The sequence below is a fragment of the Leucopleurus acutus genome (assembly GCF_964270905.1).
Source record: "Leucopleurus acutus genome assembly, chromosome: 10".
In the NCBI taxonomy this organism is placed as follows: domain Eukaryota; kingdom Metazoa; phylum Chordata; class Mammalia; order Artiodactyla; family Delphinidae; genus Leucopleurus; species Leucopleurus acutus.
The window spans coordinates 71598552-71614810 of record NC_139153.1 but is presented as its reverse complement, the minus strand read 5'-3'; the positions used below and the strand labels follow the sequence as shown (position 1 = coordinate 71614810).

Here is a 16259-nt window from a genome sequence, read left to right as displayed (position 1 = left end):
ATAATTACTGAACCAATAATGATATATTATTATTGACTAAAGTTCCTACTTCATTCATTATTTCCTTAGCTTTTACCTAATGTCCTTTTTCTTCTCCAGGGTCCCACCCAGGACACCTCATCACATTGAGTCTGCAAGTCTCCTTAGATTCTTCTTGGCTGTGACCATTTCTTAAAATTTCCTTATTTTTGATGGTTTTGACAGTTTTGAGGAGTACTGGCCAGGTATTTCATAAAGTCTTTCATTTGAGAGTTGTTTGATGTTTTTTCTCATGGGGTTAGGGGTTTGGGGGAGGAAGACTACAGGGGTAAAATGCTGTTTTCATCACATCTGATCAAGGGTTCATGGTATCAATGTGATTATCACTCTTGATCTTAACCTTGATCACCAGGCTGAGGTGGTGACCGTCAGTCTCGTCTACCATAAAGTTACTCTTCCCCCCTTCTCCATGCTGTCCTCTTTGGACACTATGGATGGCCCACACTTAGGGGGTGGGGAGTTATGCTTTCCCTCCTTGAGGGCAGAGTATCTACATAAATTATTTGGAATTCTTCTGCATGGGAGATTTGTCTGTTCTCCCCCATTTATTTATTTATTCAATCATTTCCTAGGAACCATCTTTACAGTTCCTTGAATTAAAACCTTGCCCCCACCCCCAAACCTCCCAGGGTGGAAACACATCATTGACCTCCCCCATGCCTGGAACTCAGGACCCAGCTCAGGCCACAGAGGGCCCCCTGACCACTCACAGGCAGAACACAAAGTGAAAGAAAAGAGGAACAGCCTCTTACTTCACCACGGTTTCATTTTGGGCATTCTCAGCAACAGTGAAGGAGTGTGACGGGGTGGAAGGTGTGAGCTGTGGAGATGGGGAGGAGCTGGGCCACAGGGAGCAAGTGAGGCTTTTTTCTTTTTTTAAATTTTTTGGTCACGCCACGTGGCGTGTGAGATCTTGGCTCCCCGACCAGGGATTGAACCTGCACTCTCTGCAGTGGAAGCGTGGAGTCTTAACCTCTGGACCCCCAGGGAGGGCCCAGCTTTTTGCTTCAAAAGCATATATTTTTTGAAGTATAGTTGATTTACAATGTTGTGTTAGTGTCAGGTATACAGCAAAGTTATTTATATATGCTGGATTCAAGTTCTTTCTCCCAGTCCGTAGCTTGCCTTTTTGTTTCCTTAAATAGGTGTTTGATGGGCAAAATTTTAATTTCTCATTAAGTCTAGCTAATCAAAATTTGAAATTTTGTGCTTAGTGTTTTTTGTGTCCTACTAGAAAACATTTGACTAGCCCAAAGTCATGAAGATACTCTCTAATGTGAGGCTTTTTTCTTTTTTTAAATTTTTTAAAAGAGGAACAGCCTCTTATTTTCCTCTACAATGACATTCTAGAAGCTTTATCGTTTTAGTCTTTACATTTAGGTTTATGGTCCATTTTAAACTAATTTTCATATATTATATGAGGCAAGACTTGAGGTTCACTTTTGTCCTTGATCCAGTTGTTTAAGCATCAATTTTTTAAAAAGACTTTTTTTCTTATTTAATTACCTTTAGCAAACATTGATTTACTGTATATGTGGGCCTATTTCTGGATCCTCTATTTTATTCTATTGATCTATTTGTCCTTACACGAATACCACGCTGTCTTGATTACTGTAGCAAATATTTACATCAGATAATGTAAGTATTTCAACCTGTTTTTCTTTTTCAAGATTGTTTTGGCTATTCCATAACCTTTGCATCTCTGTATAAATTTTAGGATCATATTGTTAATTTCAACAAATAAAATGTCTATTGACTGATGAGTGGATAAACAAAATGTATATCCATACAATGGAATATTATTCAGCTATTTAAAGGAGTGAAGTACTGATATAACGTTGCAGAAAGTACTGCTACAACATGGCCAAATCTCAAAAACACTACCTTAAAGGAGCTGATCACAAAGCACCAATACTGTATGATTTCGTTTTCTTGAATTGTCCAGAAGAGGCAAATCTATAAAGATAGAAAGTAGTGGTCACCTGGGGCTGCAGTGTGGGGAGAGGCAGGAAAAGGGAGAGTGATAAGCTGGAAAGTGGCCTCCCCAAGGATATCCACATCCTAATCCCCAGAACCTGTGAATGTTACCTCATATGGCAAACCAAGGGTCTTTGCAGATGTGGTAAGTTAAGGATTTTGAGGTGGGGAGATTATCCTGGATTATGTGGCTGGCACTAAACGCATTCACATGTACCCTTATAACAGGAGACAGAGGGAGGTCTGAACACACACAGAAGAGAAGGTGATGCGGAGATGGAACAGAGAGATTTGAAGATGCTGGCTTTGAAGACTGGAGTGATACAGTCACAAGCCAAAGAACGTTGGCACCCACTGGAAGCTGGAGGAAGCAAGGACTAGATTCTTCCCTAGAGTCTCTGAAGGGATCACAGCCTTGCCAATACCTTGATCCTGGATCAGTGATACTGACTTCAGACTTCTGGCCTCCAGAACTGTGAGAGAATACATTTCTATTGTCTTAAGCCACCACATTTGCAGTAATAGGAAACTAATGCAGGATGTGACTGCTAATGGGCATGGGGCTTCATTTTGGGGTGACGAAATGTTCTAAAACTGGACTGTGGTGACGAAATGTTCTAAAACTGGACTGTGATACACTGAAGCGTATACTTTAAATGGGTCAGTTTTATATTATGTGAATTATATCTCAATAAGGCTGATATACGATGTTTGTGGGGACTCCCCTGGTGGTGCAGGGGTTAAGAATTCGCCTGCCAATTCAGGGGACACGGGTTCGGTCTCTGGTCCGATAAGATCCCACATGCCGCAGAGCAACTAAGCCTGTGTGCCACAACTACTGAGCCTGCGCTCTAGAGCCCGTGAGCCACAACTACGGAGGCTGTGTGCCATAACTGCTGAAGCCCATGCGCCTAGAGCCTGTGCTCTACAAGAGAAGCCACCGCGATGAGAAGCCCACGCGCCGCAACTAGAGAAAGCCTGCGTGCAGCAACGGAGACCCAACGCAGCCAAAAATAAATAAGTAAATAAATTTATTTAAAAAAGACATATTAGACTAAAGAGCCCTCAAACTCATTAAGAAGAAAACAAACAAATAAAAATGAAAAAACTCTGAAGAGACCCATCTCAAAGAAGATATGTTGATGGCAAATAGATACAATAAAATATACTCAGTATCGTTAGTTATTGGGGAAATGCAAAATAAAATCACAACGAATACTACTGCACACTATTAGAATGGGAGAAAACATACCTGGCAACAGTAAAGTGCTAGGAAGGACACGGAGCAACAGGAACATCAATGCAAATGCAAAACGGTGCAGCCACTTTGAGAAACAATTAGTCAGTTTCTTTAAAATTAAACATAATCTTACCATACAACGCAGCAATTTCACTGTAGGTATTTACCCAAGTGAAATGTAAACCTATGTTCACACAAAAACCTGTGTATAAATATTTGTAGTAGTTAAAAAAAATTATTTATTTATTTATTTATTACACAGCAGGTTCTTATTAGTTATCTATTTTATACATGTTAGTGTCAATCCCAGTCTCCAAATCCATCCCCCCCCCACCCCCCTGCTTTCCCCCTGTGGTGTCCATACATTTGTTCTCTACATCTGTGTCTCTACTTCTGCCTTGCAAACCAGTTCATCTGTACCATTTTTCTAGATTCCACATATATGCGTTAATATATGATATTTCTTTTTCTCTTTCTAACTTATTTGGAATAACCCCAAACTGGAAACCAAATCTGATTGTCCCTGACCTGGGAGGGGTATGTATAAACAATTGTGATACATCCATACAATGGGGTCCTGCTTTGAAGTAAAAAGAAACAAAGTACTGATATACTCAACACACAACATCTCAAATGCCTCATACTAAGTGAAAGAAGCCAACTTAATATGCTTGGCTGGAGAAAAGGGAACCCTCCTACACTGTTGGTGGGAATGTAAGTTGGTGCAGCCATTATGGAAAACAGTATGGAGGGTCCTCAGAAAACTAGAGTTGCTACATGATCCAGCAATCCCACTCCTGGGCATATATCTGGACAAAACTATAATTCAAAAAGATACATGCACCCCTATGTTCATAGTAGCACTATTTACAATAGCCAGGACATGGAAACAACCTAAATGTCCACTGACAGATGAATGGATAAAGAAGGTGTGGTACATATATACAATAGAATATTACTCAGCCATAAAAAAGAATGAAATAATGCCATTTGCAGCAACATGGATGGAACTAGAGATTATCATACTAAGTGAAGTAAGTCAGAAAGACAAATACCATATATCACTTATATGTGGAATCTAAAATATGACACAAATGAACTTATCAACCAAACAGAAACAGACTCACAGACAGAGAACAGACTTGTGGTTGCCAAGGGAGAGGGGGTTGGGGGAGGGATGGATTGGGAGTTCGGGATTAGCAGATGTAAGCTATTATATATAGAATGGATAAACAACAAGGTCTTACTGTATAGCACAGGGAACTATATTTAATATCCTGTGATAAACCATAATGGAAAAGAATATAAAAAATGTATATATGTATAACTGAATCACTTTGCTACACAGTAGAAATTAACACAACATTGTAAATCAACTATACTTCAATAAAAAATATATGCTACACACTGTACCAGTCCATTTTTATAACATTCTGGAAAGGGCAAAACTATAGAGGGAAAAAAAACCCAGATCGGCTTCCTAGGAACTGAAGGTGGAGCAAGGGGAGAACTAAGAAAGGACACGAGGAAACTTTGGCGGGTAATGAAACACTTCTATATCTTGATTATGGTGGTGGTTACAAGTTCCCATGGGTTTCTCAAACTCCCAGAACTTTCTACTGAAAAGGGTGAATTTTACTCTATGTAAATTAGAACTTAATTTTTTAAAATCCAAAATAGAAAGACACAAAAATATCCTGCTATGTTAAATTATTTTGTACATAAAAGCCTAATTAACGTATACACATTTTTAGAGATTTTGATAAATCCTTCCAAATTTCCCTCAGAAACATTGGATCCAGTTTATACCTGTCTGTCAATGGAATGAGAGCATTTGGGTTTTTATATCCTTGTCAGCACAACTATCAGTGATTGCACTTTTCACAAGGCCTCACTCAGGGCTAGGGACACAGCAGGGATTTAATAGAAACATTTATTCCAAGCACATGAAGTCCCCACAAGAGATAAATGAGATTTTCCCTGAGTCCTGAAGCCATTTACTGTTCTGATGGAGGAAAGAAAGGAAGGAAGATACCATGTGTGTTGGGAGGAGAGACAGCCTCTGAACTCAGGGGTCTGAGGAGCAGTGTTAAACTGGGGGAGAATATGAAAAAGGAAGGGTGAATAAGGAAAGCATACTATGTCTTATGGGGGCTGAGAGGTCTGAAGTGACAACTGTATCTCATTTCTATATGCTGGTGCCCAGCACCAGGCATAGCACATAAGGCTGTAAGAACAAACAAACTGATGAGCGAATGAATGAATGTTGAGACTAAAATTTGGGATCAGCAAAGATAAAACTTCCTTGCTTTGGGAATTAGGGGTTCAAGCTCAGTTTAAGATGTGGCCATGCAAACTTGAGGACGTTTTACTCTGAGTCCTATCTAAGGAGAAGAAAGTCAGCATAGGTGAGTAGGGGGAGGGCACAGAGTCATGAGGGTCCACCTGGGTCCCCACGCGCATAGGAGCCTACGACACAACTCCTGGATGTCAGAAGTCTATCTTTCTGATTCTCAGCCCTGGGGACTGAGTGAAGGGTGGGGTCTTGGGCCAAATGCTGGGTCATTTCAGCTGGAGCTGGGCGGCTGTATAGGAGAGATAGGGTTGGTTGAGAGGAAGTTGAGTGCGCATGCCTGTGTGCTGGCTGGGGGCTGGAGCAGGGGAAGAAGGGGCAGGGGGCGTGGTTTCTGGAGAAGAGGTGGGGGAGGGGAACATTGGGGCTGCTTTAGGAAGGCTGCAGCAGGGAGCCGGAGTCTGGACAGAGCTGATGGGTGATTAGAGGTGTTGGTAGGAGAGGCAGAGAGAGGGATAAAGGTAAGGAGATGTGAGCATTGAAAAGGAGAGGCAGCTGCCGCTTGTGTTAAGTATGAGACAGTGCATGAGTGTGTGTGTGTGTGTGTGTGTGTGCATGTATGAGAGAGTGTGTGAGTGTATGTGTGTATGAGAGAGTGTGTGTATGTGTGTGTGTGTGCGCGTGCGCAGGCATACGTGAGAGCACAGGGGCTCGTCCCTGAACCCAAACTTTATGCTCCGAGTCTTACAATTCGCATCTTCTTTTCTCCTGTCACTCTAACCATGACAAAAATAAGGTTGCATCTGAGCATGTAAGGGGTTATTTGCAAGTGTGAGCATGAGTGACTGTTCTGACCAGCCAGGAGCCTGGGAGAGAGAGAGGCAGAGTGCCAGAACGAACACACATATGCACGAATGAGTGCATGAATAAGCAAACGGGCGTTTACAAGAAGCTCCCCGTGAATGTGGGTTCGTGAAAAACGTTGGGTCTGAGATGCCCCACCCAAGCCCCATAGCCTATATCTCTGGGTCTCTGAGCACAGAGAATTCCAGGGACGTCTGTGCCTGAGGTTCTAGAACCTCACACTAGCCCTCTAGATGAATAACTGGCTTCAAAGGACGGCATTCCTAATGGACCAGATTCCAGGAGGGAATCCAAAGAGGGTGAGCAGTCTTCTGACCCCGAGAGCCCTCCCTGGACTGGGAGGCCCCGGCCGGGTGGAGCAGCCACACCTGCCTGAAGTTTTGAGTAAGAGGGGGTGGAAACTGCACCAGCACCGCCCTCGCGCAGGCCCTGCGGGCCCCTGCGGTCTGCCGGTCACAGTGGGTCCCACAACTTCCTCACTTCCCTAAATGGACAACTTCATATTTAGAACCCCAGGTCTTCCCTGGCAGCCCCGAGTGGTGCGTCCAGCATAGGCCTGGGGCCCTAACCTCGGATCCCTGCCCCCTGCTGGACTTGTGCCCGTCCCCACTGCTTGGAGCCATGGCTCCCGCCTTGCTGCTGCTGCTGTGGCTCCAGGGCCCTGTCGCAGGTGAGAGGGTGGACGGGTGGCTTACGGGGGAGGGAATGGTCTGCTCCTGGACCCCCTTCCTGCTTTTCCTTTGCTCAGTGATCTTGTGGGGCTGGAGGAGGAGGAGACGGTCTGGCTGACCTCGTAGCTCCCCAGCAGAGACCGGTGAGAAGGTGCCCTCCTAGTATCTGGCCCCGGGCAAAGCTAACCCAGGCCTCACAAACTAAGATAAAGCTCTGGACCCTCTCTGCATGGGCCCCTTTATCTGCCTGTCTTCCTCAGGACCTCTGACCAGGGCCACCCCACTTCCTCACACACAACAAGCCCTCATCCCTTGGCCTCTGTCGGGAGAGCCCTGTTTGGTGCCTATGGGAATCATTACCTTACGCGTGTGCGCTTTGAATTTGCTTTTTCTTGGAATGTTGATGCCACACCCTCTGTCCTTACCCCCTGTCCTGGGGGTGGGGGTAGGGAAGCAATCCCTGAAGCAATCTCTCCCACCCCACATCTACTAAATGCTCCTTGAGGGGGCCTCACCCAATCCTGCCTTGCTTGCTGCCATGACAACCAAGTTACCATTTCCTGTTCAGTTCTGGGCACCTCCTGTGTGAGGGGTGGAAGGTGGGCACATGTAAACACAGTGCCCTGGAGACCCATTCCAAGGTCACCCTATCTGTACGCCTCTCCCAGAGAGACCCGCTTTTCCAGGGCAGAAGAGTGTCCCCTGGGGTCCCCCAAACCTGCCACCTGCCAAATAATTGAGTTGGATCATTCTGTTTAACTTGCATGGGACAAAGTGATACGAGAGAGGGCGTTACCTTACTCCAAGCCTCAACTCTAGTGGCAGCTGGGTTGGAAACTAAGGTGGATGTCTGGGGTGCTGGGCCCTTGGCTGTCACAGCTCTGGCTTCCATTGGGAAAGTCTGGAGCAACCTGCATTTGGGAGAAGGAGACGTGCACTGAGCATGTACTACATTCAAGGCACTGTCCTGGGGCACAGTTCTCAGAGCCAGCCAGAGACAGATAAGAAACAGAGACATTAAGTGATCTGCTCACATGGTTAGTCAGTGGTAGAACCCGAGTTTTAACCTATGTTTATTTAGACTCCAAAATGCTGTCCACTCTGTCCTACTGGGGAGAACTGTGTGCGTGTTTGCAGAAGGCTCGGAGGGTGTTAGAGGAGGAATTGCCAAGCTGAGGGTGGGTGGAGGGCTGGAGGACCCTCACTGCAGCTTTCTCTCTCTCCCTGTCCCCTGATTCACCACCCCAGCCTTAGTTTTACCCCCTCCCCATCAGACCACGGGTTATGAAGCTCACTGACCACATCTTCTTCCTAGGCATAGAAGGCAACATATGAACAGTGAATAACTGTAGAATTCTTTGGTTTGCACTCCATTGGGAGTGTATATAAATGTCTGGGCATATCGGATCTATGGGTTTTAGGTAACTAGAATATTTTATTTTATTTTTTCTTTTTTTTGTGGTACGCAGGCCTCTCACTGTTGTGGCCTCTCCCATTGCGGAGCACAAGCTCCAGATGCGCAGGTTCAGCGGCCATGGCTCACAGGCCCAGCCGCTCCGCGGCATGTGGGATCTTCCCGGACCAGGGCACGAACCTGTGTCCCCTGCATCGGCAGGTGGACTCTCAACCACTGCGCCACTAGGGAAGCCCATAGAATATTTTAAAATTAAACATCACCTAGAATGAACTCAGACAACTTGCTATTTAAAAGGTGACTAGAGTAAACCTGTTTTTGAAACAAATAACTACTCTTAATATTTTCAAAGATTGAATTTTCTTATCTACCTAAGTTCGTTGTGCTCTGGAATTTCAGAATGATGACTTGCGTTTGTGTCTGTGTCTCTGTCTTATTGAGGGCAGGACCCGACTCTTTCCCACAAGACCCTGAAGACAGGGCTTATTACTCTCCCATCAGACTAGAAAATGCCGCAAAGAAAACGCTGCGTCTGCTGAAGTCCCCTGAGTGTAAGGGCTGAGTTTCCTTCAGTAGACTAGGGGTTCCCTGTGGGCTAGGCCTGTGTCTCCACCATCAGACTGGGCGTCCCCATAGCGCTAGCCCTGTATCTTCCTCATCATTTTAGGATTCCCCAAGAGCACAGGACTACTGTCTCCCCCATCAGTCTGGGAACTACAGGGCAGGGCTAGTGTCTCCTCCAACAGACCAAGAGCTCCCTGGGGGAGGAGCCTGTGTCCCCCTCCATTGGAGTTGGGCTGTATTTCTTCTTCACACTCTTGAGTTCCATGACAGCAGAGCAATATCCATCTCCTCTCCCTTCACCATGAGCTTTGAGTTTCAAGATGCTTCCTTCCTCCTTTCTCAACAAGTCGTGTCTCCCCAGGTGCCCCTGTCGAGAGCGTGTACTCCAAAGTGCGGCACTTTGAAGGGGAGACTCTGTCTGTGCAGTGCTCCTACAAGAGCCGCAAAAACCACACAGAGGGTAAGGTTTGGTGCAAAATCAGGAGGAAGAAGTGCGAGACTGTGTTCACCCGTGTTGGGGTGCAGGGGCCGCGCTATTTGCTGCAGGACGATACCCAGGCCAAGGTGGTCAGTATCACCATGGCGGCCCTGAGGCGCCAGGACTCGGGCCGGTACTGGTGCATGCGCAACAGCTCTGGCGTCCTCTACCCTCTGATGGGCTTCCTGCTGGAAGTGTCTCCAGGTGAGCAGGCCTGCTGGGCACTGGGATGCTGGGGGGGGGGGGTGTCCTCCCCGCCCTGTACTCCACTGGCATCAAATAACAATAATAATAAGCCATCAATAGGCATGATGTACAGTGGGGTTTTCACAGCTCCTTTACAGACAGCTTCATGGGCATGCTTGTCACCCTTTTACAGATGAAGGAAATGAGATCTAAAAAGTCCTTGCGGCTCTGACTTTGTCCAGGGTCACAGAACTAGCAAGTGGACGAGATGAGATTAGATCTCAGGACTCTCTGTGCTTGTTTTATTCAATCATCTGTTCCATATATATTCACTGAGCCCTGATTCTGTGCCAGGCACTATTCTAGGCTCTGAGGATACAGTGGTGAGCAAAACCGGACCCATTCCTACCCGATGAGAGGTGACAGGCAATAGCACATTGTCAGATAAACAGTTGCAGATAGCAATAAATGTTCTTAAGAAAATAAAACAATGTGATGAACTAGAAAGTTCAGTGGTGGGGGGAGCTACTGAATTAGTGGGGAATCAGAGAAGACCTCCCTGAGCAGATGACATCAAGCAGAGCCTGCATGTGAAAGTGGGTGATTCAAAGGGCTTTCCAGGCGGGCAGAACTGCATGTGCAAAGTCCCTGAGGTGAGAAGAAGCTGGTCCATATTGAGGGTGGATGAGGCTGGACAGGCAAACAGCAGCCCTACAGTCCCTGATTTGGGGTTTGAGTTTTATCCTAGGTAGAATAGGAAGCTATGGGAGAGTTTAGAGGAGGTGATATGGTGCCTTGTCTTTAAGGTTATCAAAACTCTCCCTTGAGTGTAGAAAAAGAGAGGAGGGCCAAGAATGTAGCCCTGTGCTCCTTCCACATTTATAAGATGGGAAAGGGTGAGGAGCCAGACAAAGAGCAGCCAGTGACTGTGAAACTTATTATCCACCCTTCCCTGTTCCCCTAACCCAACTGCATCCCCATCTTCTGTTGGGTCTGAGCTAGGGTAACTGCTGTCTCTAAGATATGGAGCAAATCTCATTCCTTCCCTCTCCGGGTTCTGATTTAGCCCTAGGGAAGTAGTCGAAACCAATTTATTGAAGTCTTAATTTGCAGGGATACAAACATGAAATGGTTTTATTTTTCCCTTAGTGTATCCCTCTGTTGTACTATGTCAGATCTCACTTTCCACCGCTTAACCACAGTTTGGGGAGATTCCAACTTTGCAGACCTTTTCAATTATTAGGAAATAAAAAATGCACAGGCAATTAAAAAGGCGAATCTTCTAGCAATATATGCTCTTCCAGTCCCCTTTGAAAACCAGGTTTATGGCCCCAGGCACTTGAAGTGGAGAAGGGGGACTGCTGCTGTCCAGCTCCCCCTCCTTGATCTCAGGAGGTAGGGAAGGGGTACCCCTCTCCATCACCTCCTCCTGGCCCTGCCCCTCCCAACCCCTTGGTATACTGAGGCAGGGATGAAGGAGAGGGAAACGGTTGTGTGACTTCACTGGCCCTTGTAGGAGGTCTCTCTCTGTTGGATGTCACTCCTTTTCTGCCCACTCTTAGATCCTCTGTGGCCAAATGCCGGCTCTCCCAAGGCACCTGTGTATGAGTTCTTTGAAAGGTCCTTTGGGGGTCTCTTCACACTGCTGAGTAGGATGATGTGGGAGATCTGGCTCCAGATCAGCCCCTTCCCCCATCCCCACCCTCACCAATGCCACTCGTTCTGGTTCCCTTGCCCAGAAAAATGGGCGCCTTCCACGGTGACCATCTGGCTCTCAGGAGTGCATCCTTGCATGCATAGCAGTGGGATGCAGGAGCAGCCAGCAGCAGCCCTCTCCCCTTCACCATCCCTCTCCCCCTCACCACCCCTCTCTCTTTATTTTCCTGTTCCCTGATGAGAAAGAGTCAACACTGCCTTCTAGACTGAGCCCTCACAGCTCCTACCACTCCCTCCTCTTCCACCATCCAAAGTCCAACCTTCTTCTAGAAAATGGGATGATAAAGGCCTGAACTGATGCATGAAGGTGGCAGGACCAGTTCCTGTGTCCCTTAATAAGCCCCCAAGGAAGGCACCTGGCCCCGCTGCTCATGGCGCTCTTTGGGATCTGGGCCTTTGATGCTTCCTTGTCTTCATCTCTGGATCCCAGTCACCAATCGTGGAGCAACTGGGAAAGTTCATGTTCAACATCAGAGCAGAGAAATCTCTGACTTACAGGAATGAGGAAGGTCCAGGAAGTGACAAGAGAGATGGCGGTGGGGAGGGAAGTGTCCTCTTGGCCCAGGTGGCCTGACAGGGGACACTAAAAATTTTGTGAAAGGCTCTTCCTTCTTTCCTGTGCCTACTTCCTCCTCCCTGACCTCACCCTCTGAACAAGCACGCACCTGGTCCCTCAGCAGAGCAGAATCCTAGGTCCAAGGTCAAGGAGCAAAAGACAAGGACAGGTCCGACCCAGACAAGTGTGTGGGCTGCCGGGAGCTGCTTCCAGCACCAAGGCCCCCGACTCAGTCTCACCTTCCTCCCTCTCTGGTCCCTCAGCCTCCACAACCAAGAAAAGCACTCCTCTTACGAAGCTGCCCACCATCCTCCAGAGTGGAACTGTCGTCACAGCAGGCCCAGCCCTCACCTCAGGCCCTGATGCCCCTTTCACCACCAGCACGACGGTGTTCACACCTGGACTTCTCACCTTGGCTAGACTCTTGCCCTTCCCTGCCTCAGGGAGCATCAGACTGACCTCTGTGACGGGCTACGGCTTCACTGGCACCAGCCCCTCCACCATGGGGCCCAGTAGGACCATGGGGTCCCAGACAGTGACTGCGTCTCCCAGCAATGCCGGAGCCTCCGCTGCTGGCCCAGCCTCCACCCCCACTAAGGCTGGGCACCTGTGCACCATGGGATCGCCCACCACGGGAATGTGCCCCACTGGCAGGTCTCTCCTGAACCTATTATCCCCCAGCAGGTACCCGGGGGGCCTGGGTTGAATGCCATTTTCCCAGATATGGCAACAGTTCTTGGTGCCTGGACAGACCCCAAGGCGAAATGTTGCAGCAGACCAGCCCCTTTCACCCACCGGGAACTCAGTTTGGCCTGTTGCTGAATGGGAGGTGGGAGAGGGAAGCTGGGATGGACATGGGACAGAAATGATGGCAGTGGGAAAGGAGGGCAGGGGCTGGGTCAGCAAAGGAGTCTGTGGATGAAGAGGGGAGGGTAGGGACCAGACAAGGGGAGCAGCCTGGGCAGTAGGAAGTGGGAAATGGGGACACTTTAATTTGGGTTCCCAGAGGAGTGGACTCTGAGACCAGGATTCACATTGTATTTGGAACACTGGAAAGAGCATGGGGAAGTGAGACAGGGAAGGGAAGGCAGCAGATAGAGAACTTACTGAGGCTGGTTATCACTGTGGGCAGCAAGAGCTCAATCCCATTGGGGAGACTCTAGGGTCCAGTGTCTAGCAGCCACCTGGAGGGCAAGGGAGCTGGGGTATTTATACACCCACTCTGTTGGTTATTGGAATATAGGCAGGGCGCCCACAGCATCTGTTCCAGAGGACAAAGGTGGCAAGTACCATCCTCAGTTGCCACGAGGACAGTACGAACGTTGGTCTCTCCTGTCACAAATGCGGGTCTCTTAGAGCCTTGTCCTCAGCAGATTTGGGGGAATAATGGAGGAGAGGTACTAAAGTGGAGAGACGCTTCCCTTCGCTGGGGGCAGGGGGCTTCATCCCCTGACTTCTGAGCACCTCACTTCCTTCTCCCACAGCTGGGTCCCCAAGGAAGAGAGGCCATCACTCCCCGCGGGGACTGGCAGGTTTCCCCTGGTCCCACTCCTCTCCCGTGGTGCGCAGAAAGACGTGGGCCAGGGTGGGGCACCCTGGTACTCACCTCCTCCGCACTCTGTCCTGTCTCCGCAGGCACCAGGACTTCTATCCTGCTGTGCTCGTGGCGGTGCTGGCCTTGCTCCCAGTGCCTGTGATGCTGATCGTGGTCTATGGGTTCTGGAAGAAGAGACACATGGGAAGTGAGTAGAGCCCACCCTCCTGGCCCCCTGAGGACAGAGCGCTGGGGGGTTTGACACCCTTTCCAAAGTGCCTGACTCCCCTCGGTTCCCAGACGGTGTGTCCTCACCTGTGTCCAGTCAGGAGGACCATACAGCACCCAGGTGAGGGAGGTGGGTGGGCAGGCGGCGACAGCTCAGCGTAGCCTTCTGGGGCTGAGCCAACAGCAAGCGGAGGGCAGAGGCAGAGGGGCTGGGCTGGTCCAGGAGCTGTGGGTGGTGGGCAGGAGGACCGCCCTCTTCATCTCTGTCCCCATCCTCGCAGGCTACAGCATGTGCCGTGATCCTGCCAGATCCTGGAGGGACCCATCCACAAGACCAGAGCCTCCGTGGAAGCCTGCTTGGTCTGAAGCCACTTAACTGTACGGTGGGGGGGAGCTTCTCCCAGAGGGGTCCCGGGAGACCAGAGGAGGAGTGAAGATGGGGACCTGTCTGGATTGGAGCCAGGCTGGGGATGAGGACTGTGCAATGCTGGACTCAGGCCTCCCCAGAACCGGAGGCCGCACTGCATCCTCTCAGTTCCCCTGGGCTGCCCGGAACCTGGCGGGGGACAGGGGGCAGACCAGGGGGCACCAGGTGGGAAGTCCCTGGGGGTAGGGGGGGAGCCACTGAGGTGATTCTGCTGAGAGCCACAGACTCCTGGGCCCTGGCTGGATGGCAGAGAAGCCCCAGGTGTGCTGTTTGCAGAGACCTCAGCTCCCATCGGCCTTGGAACCTCTTACTATCAAGCTGATGGGGGGAGGGGTGGACAGCTAGGGCTGCCCTCTCCCCACCCGGGGCTCTGTCCTCAGTTTCCCTCTGCTCTTTTCAAGCGTCCCCATGCCCTTGGGGGAAGAAAGAGTCCAGAAACAGCCCATGTTCCAAGGGTCCCACCCTGGAAGAGAAGAAGGAACAGTGACTAAGAGTTGGGGGTCACCAAAGGTGTTGGGGATCCCAGAGCTGTCCAAGCCCCCCACCCCCTGGGCCAAGTGTCCTCTACGGGGCCTCTGGATCTAACTGTGGCTGCTTGTCCATCGAGTCCTGGGAGCCAGCAGAGCCCACACTCCCCCTGCTGCTGCCTGCTGGCCGGCCCCTCCAGGGAAAGCTGTGACCGCGCAGCTGAGAAACCCTCACCCGCAGGACCAGCCTGTCCCTCGACTTGCATGCAGAGGCTGATCAGGGTTCTCTCCCCCAGTTCCCACACCCAGGCTCCAGGTCTGGGCTCCTGAAGAGAACAGGGGGCCCTTGAGAGTCCACTGGAGGGAGGCCATGGCTCAGAGAAGGGGGGGTCACCTTCCCTCTGGGGACTCATTGTCTCCTGAGAAGAGAGGACCCACTGGTGACACAGCAAAGACAACTCAGAGCTGACCAGAGCCTGGAGGATTGCCTGGGCTGGGAGGGGCAGGGAGGATGGAGCTAAGGAGCCTGGGCCAGGGGCCCAATGGCAGGGGGCGTCTGCCCCTGCCTCACTGGCTCGTGCCTCAGAGTTGGCTTCTTCTGCGGCGAAGGCTGAAGAATATGGACTGCATTCCTCCCCTAGGGAGGGGTATCCACCAGCCTGGAGCCACTGGAATGAGAGACTGCGGGGAGATGTGGCCTGTCCACCCTTGGCCTTGGGACACAGCTCTCCCAGGTGGGAGATCAAATGTCATAGTCAGGGGAGTGACACAGCTGGGGCCTTGGTGCGCAGCCAGCCTGCAGGTGCCACTCCAGGATGGAAGTGGGGAGGGAGGAAGGGGCAGGGGGCAATCCTGGGGGACAGCAGGGAGGCAGCTCCTCTTTCCTATGTCCAGGAGAAGGCACTAGAGGGGAGACTCAGACTGAGGAACTGACAGTCCTGGTGCCAGGACACACACACACACACACACACACACACACACACACACACACACACACACACACACACACACACACACACACACACACACACACACACACACACACACACACACACACACACGGTGACAACCGTCCTCCTGACCCTGGTGTGTAACTAGGACGGTGTTTATTCTCCACCCTAAAACCACACGCTGGCAGCCCTGCGCCGGCTGAGAGCGGGATGTTGGTGGGTGCAGAGGCTCAGGACCGGGACTCAGGGATGCCACCTGTCACTGTGGGACCCTGTGCAAGTCACTAACCGTATTGGGCCTCATTTTTCCTCTCTTGTGAAAGGGGACACTAATTCCTACCTCTCAAGACTGTTTTCAGGATGAAAATTTGTACTTGACGGGAAGGGGCTAGGGAGGGTGTAGGGGGACATGGTCTGGGCCCAGGCAGAGGCCTTTGTTACCTGATGTCATGCCGGGTAGCTGTTAGGTGGACCGACCATCCTTATTTGCCCAGGATGAGGGGCTCCTGGAACCGGGCACACCTCCCACCCGTGGAGCCTGCTCCCATGTGAATCCATGGTAAGGAAGGACACAGGGTGCTGAGAAGGAGGTGCAGACTCCATACCCAGCTTCCTAGCTCTTATGGGCCAGGGTGGCCTCTTTGGACCTTCAGGC

General features: G+C 49.9%; 1 protein-coding gene across 1 annotated transcript; it reads left to right on the top strand.

Moving 5' to 3' along the window:
• Positions 1-7034: 7034 nt before the first annotated feature.
• On the top strand, positions 7035-14136 carry LOC309967255 (trem-like transcript 2 protein; the record flags this gene model as incomplete). Its single annotated transcript, XM_082847823.1, has 5 exons — positions 7035-7083; positions 9424-9744; positions 12262-12682; positions 13634-13740; positions 14042-14136. The coding sequence occupies 5 exons, from the start codon at positions 7035-7037 to the stop codon at positions 14134-14136; spliced, it is 993 nt and encodes a 330-aa protein (XP_082703949.1).
• Positions 14137-16259: the final 2123 nt, after the last annotated feature.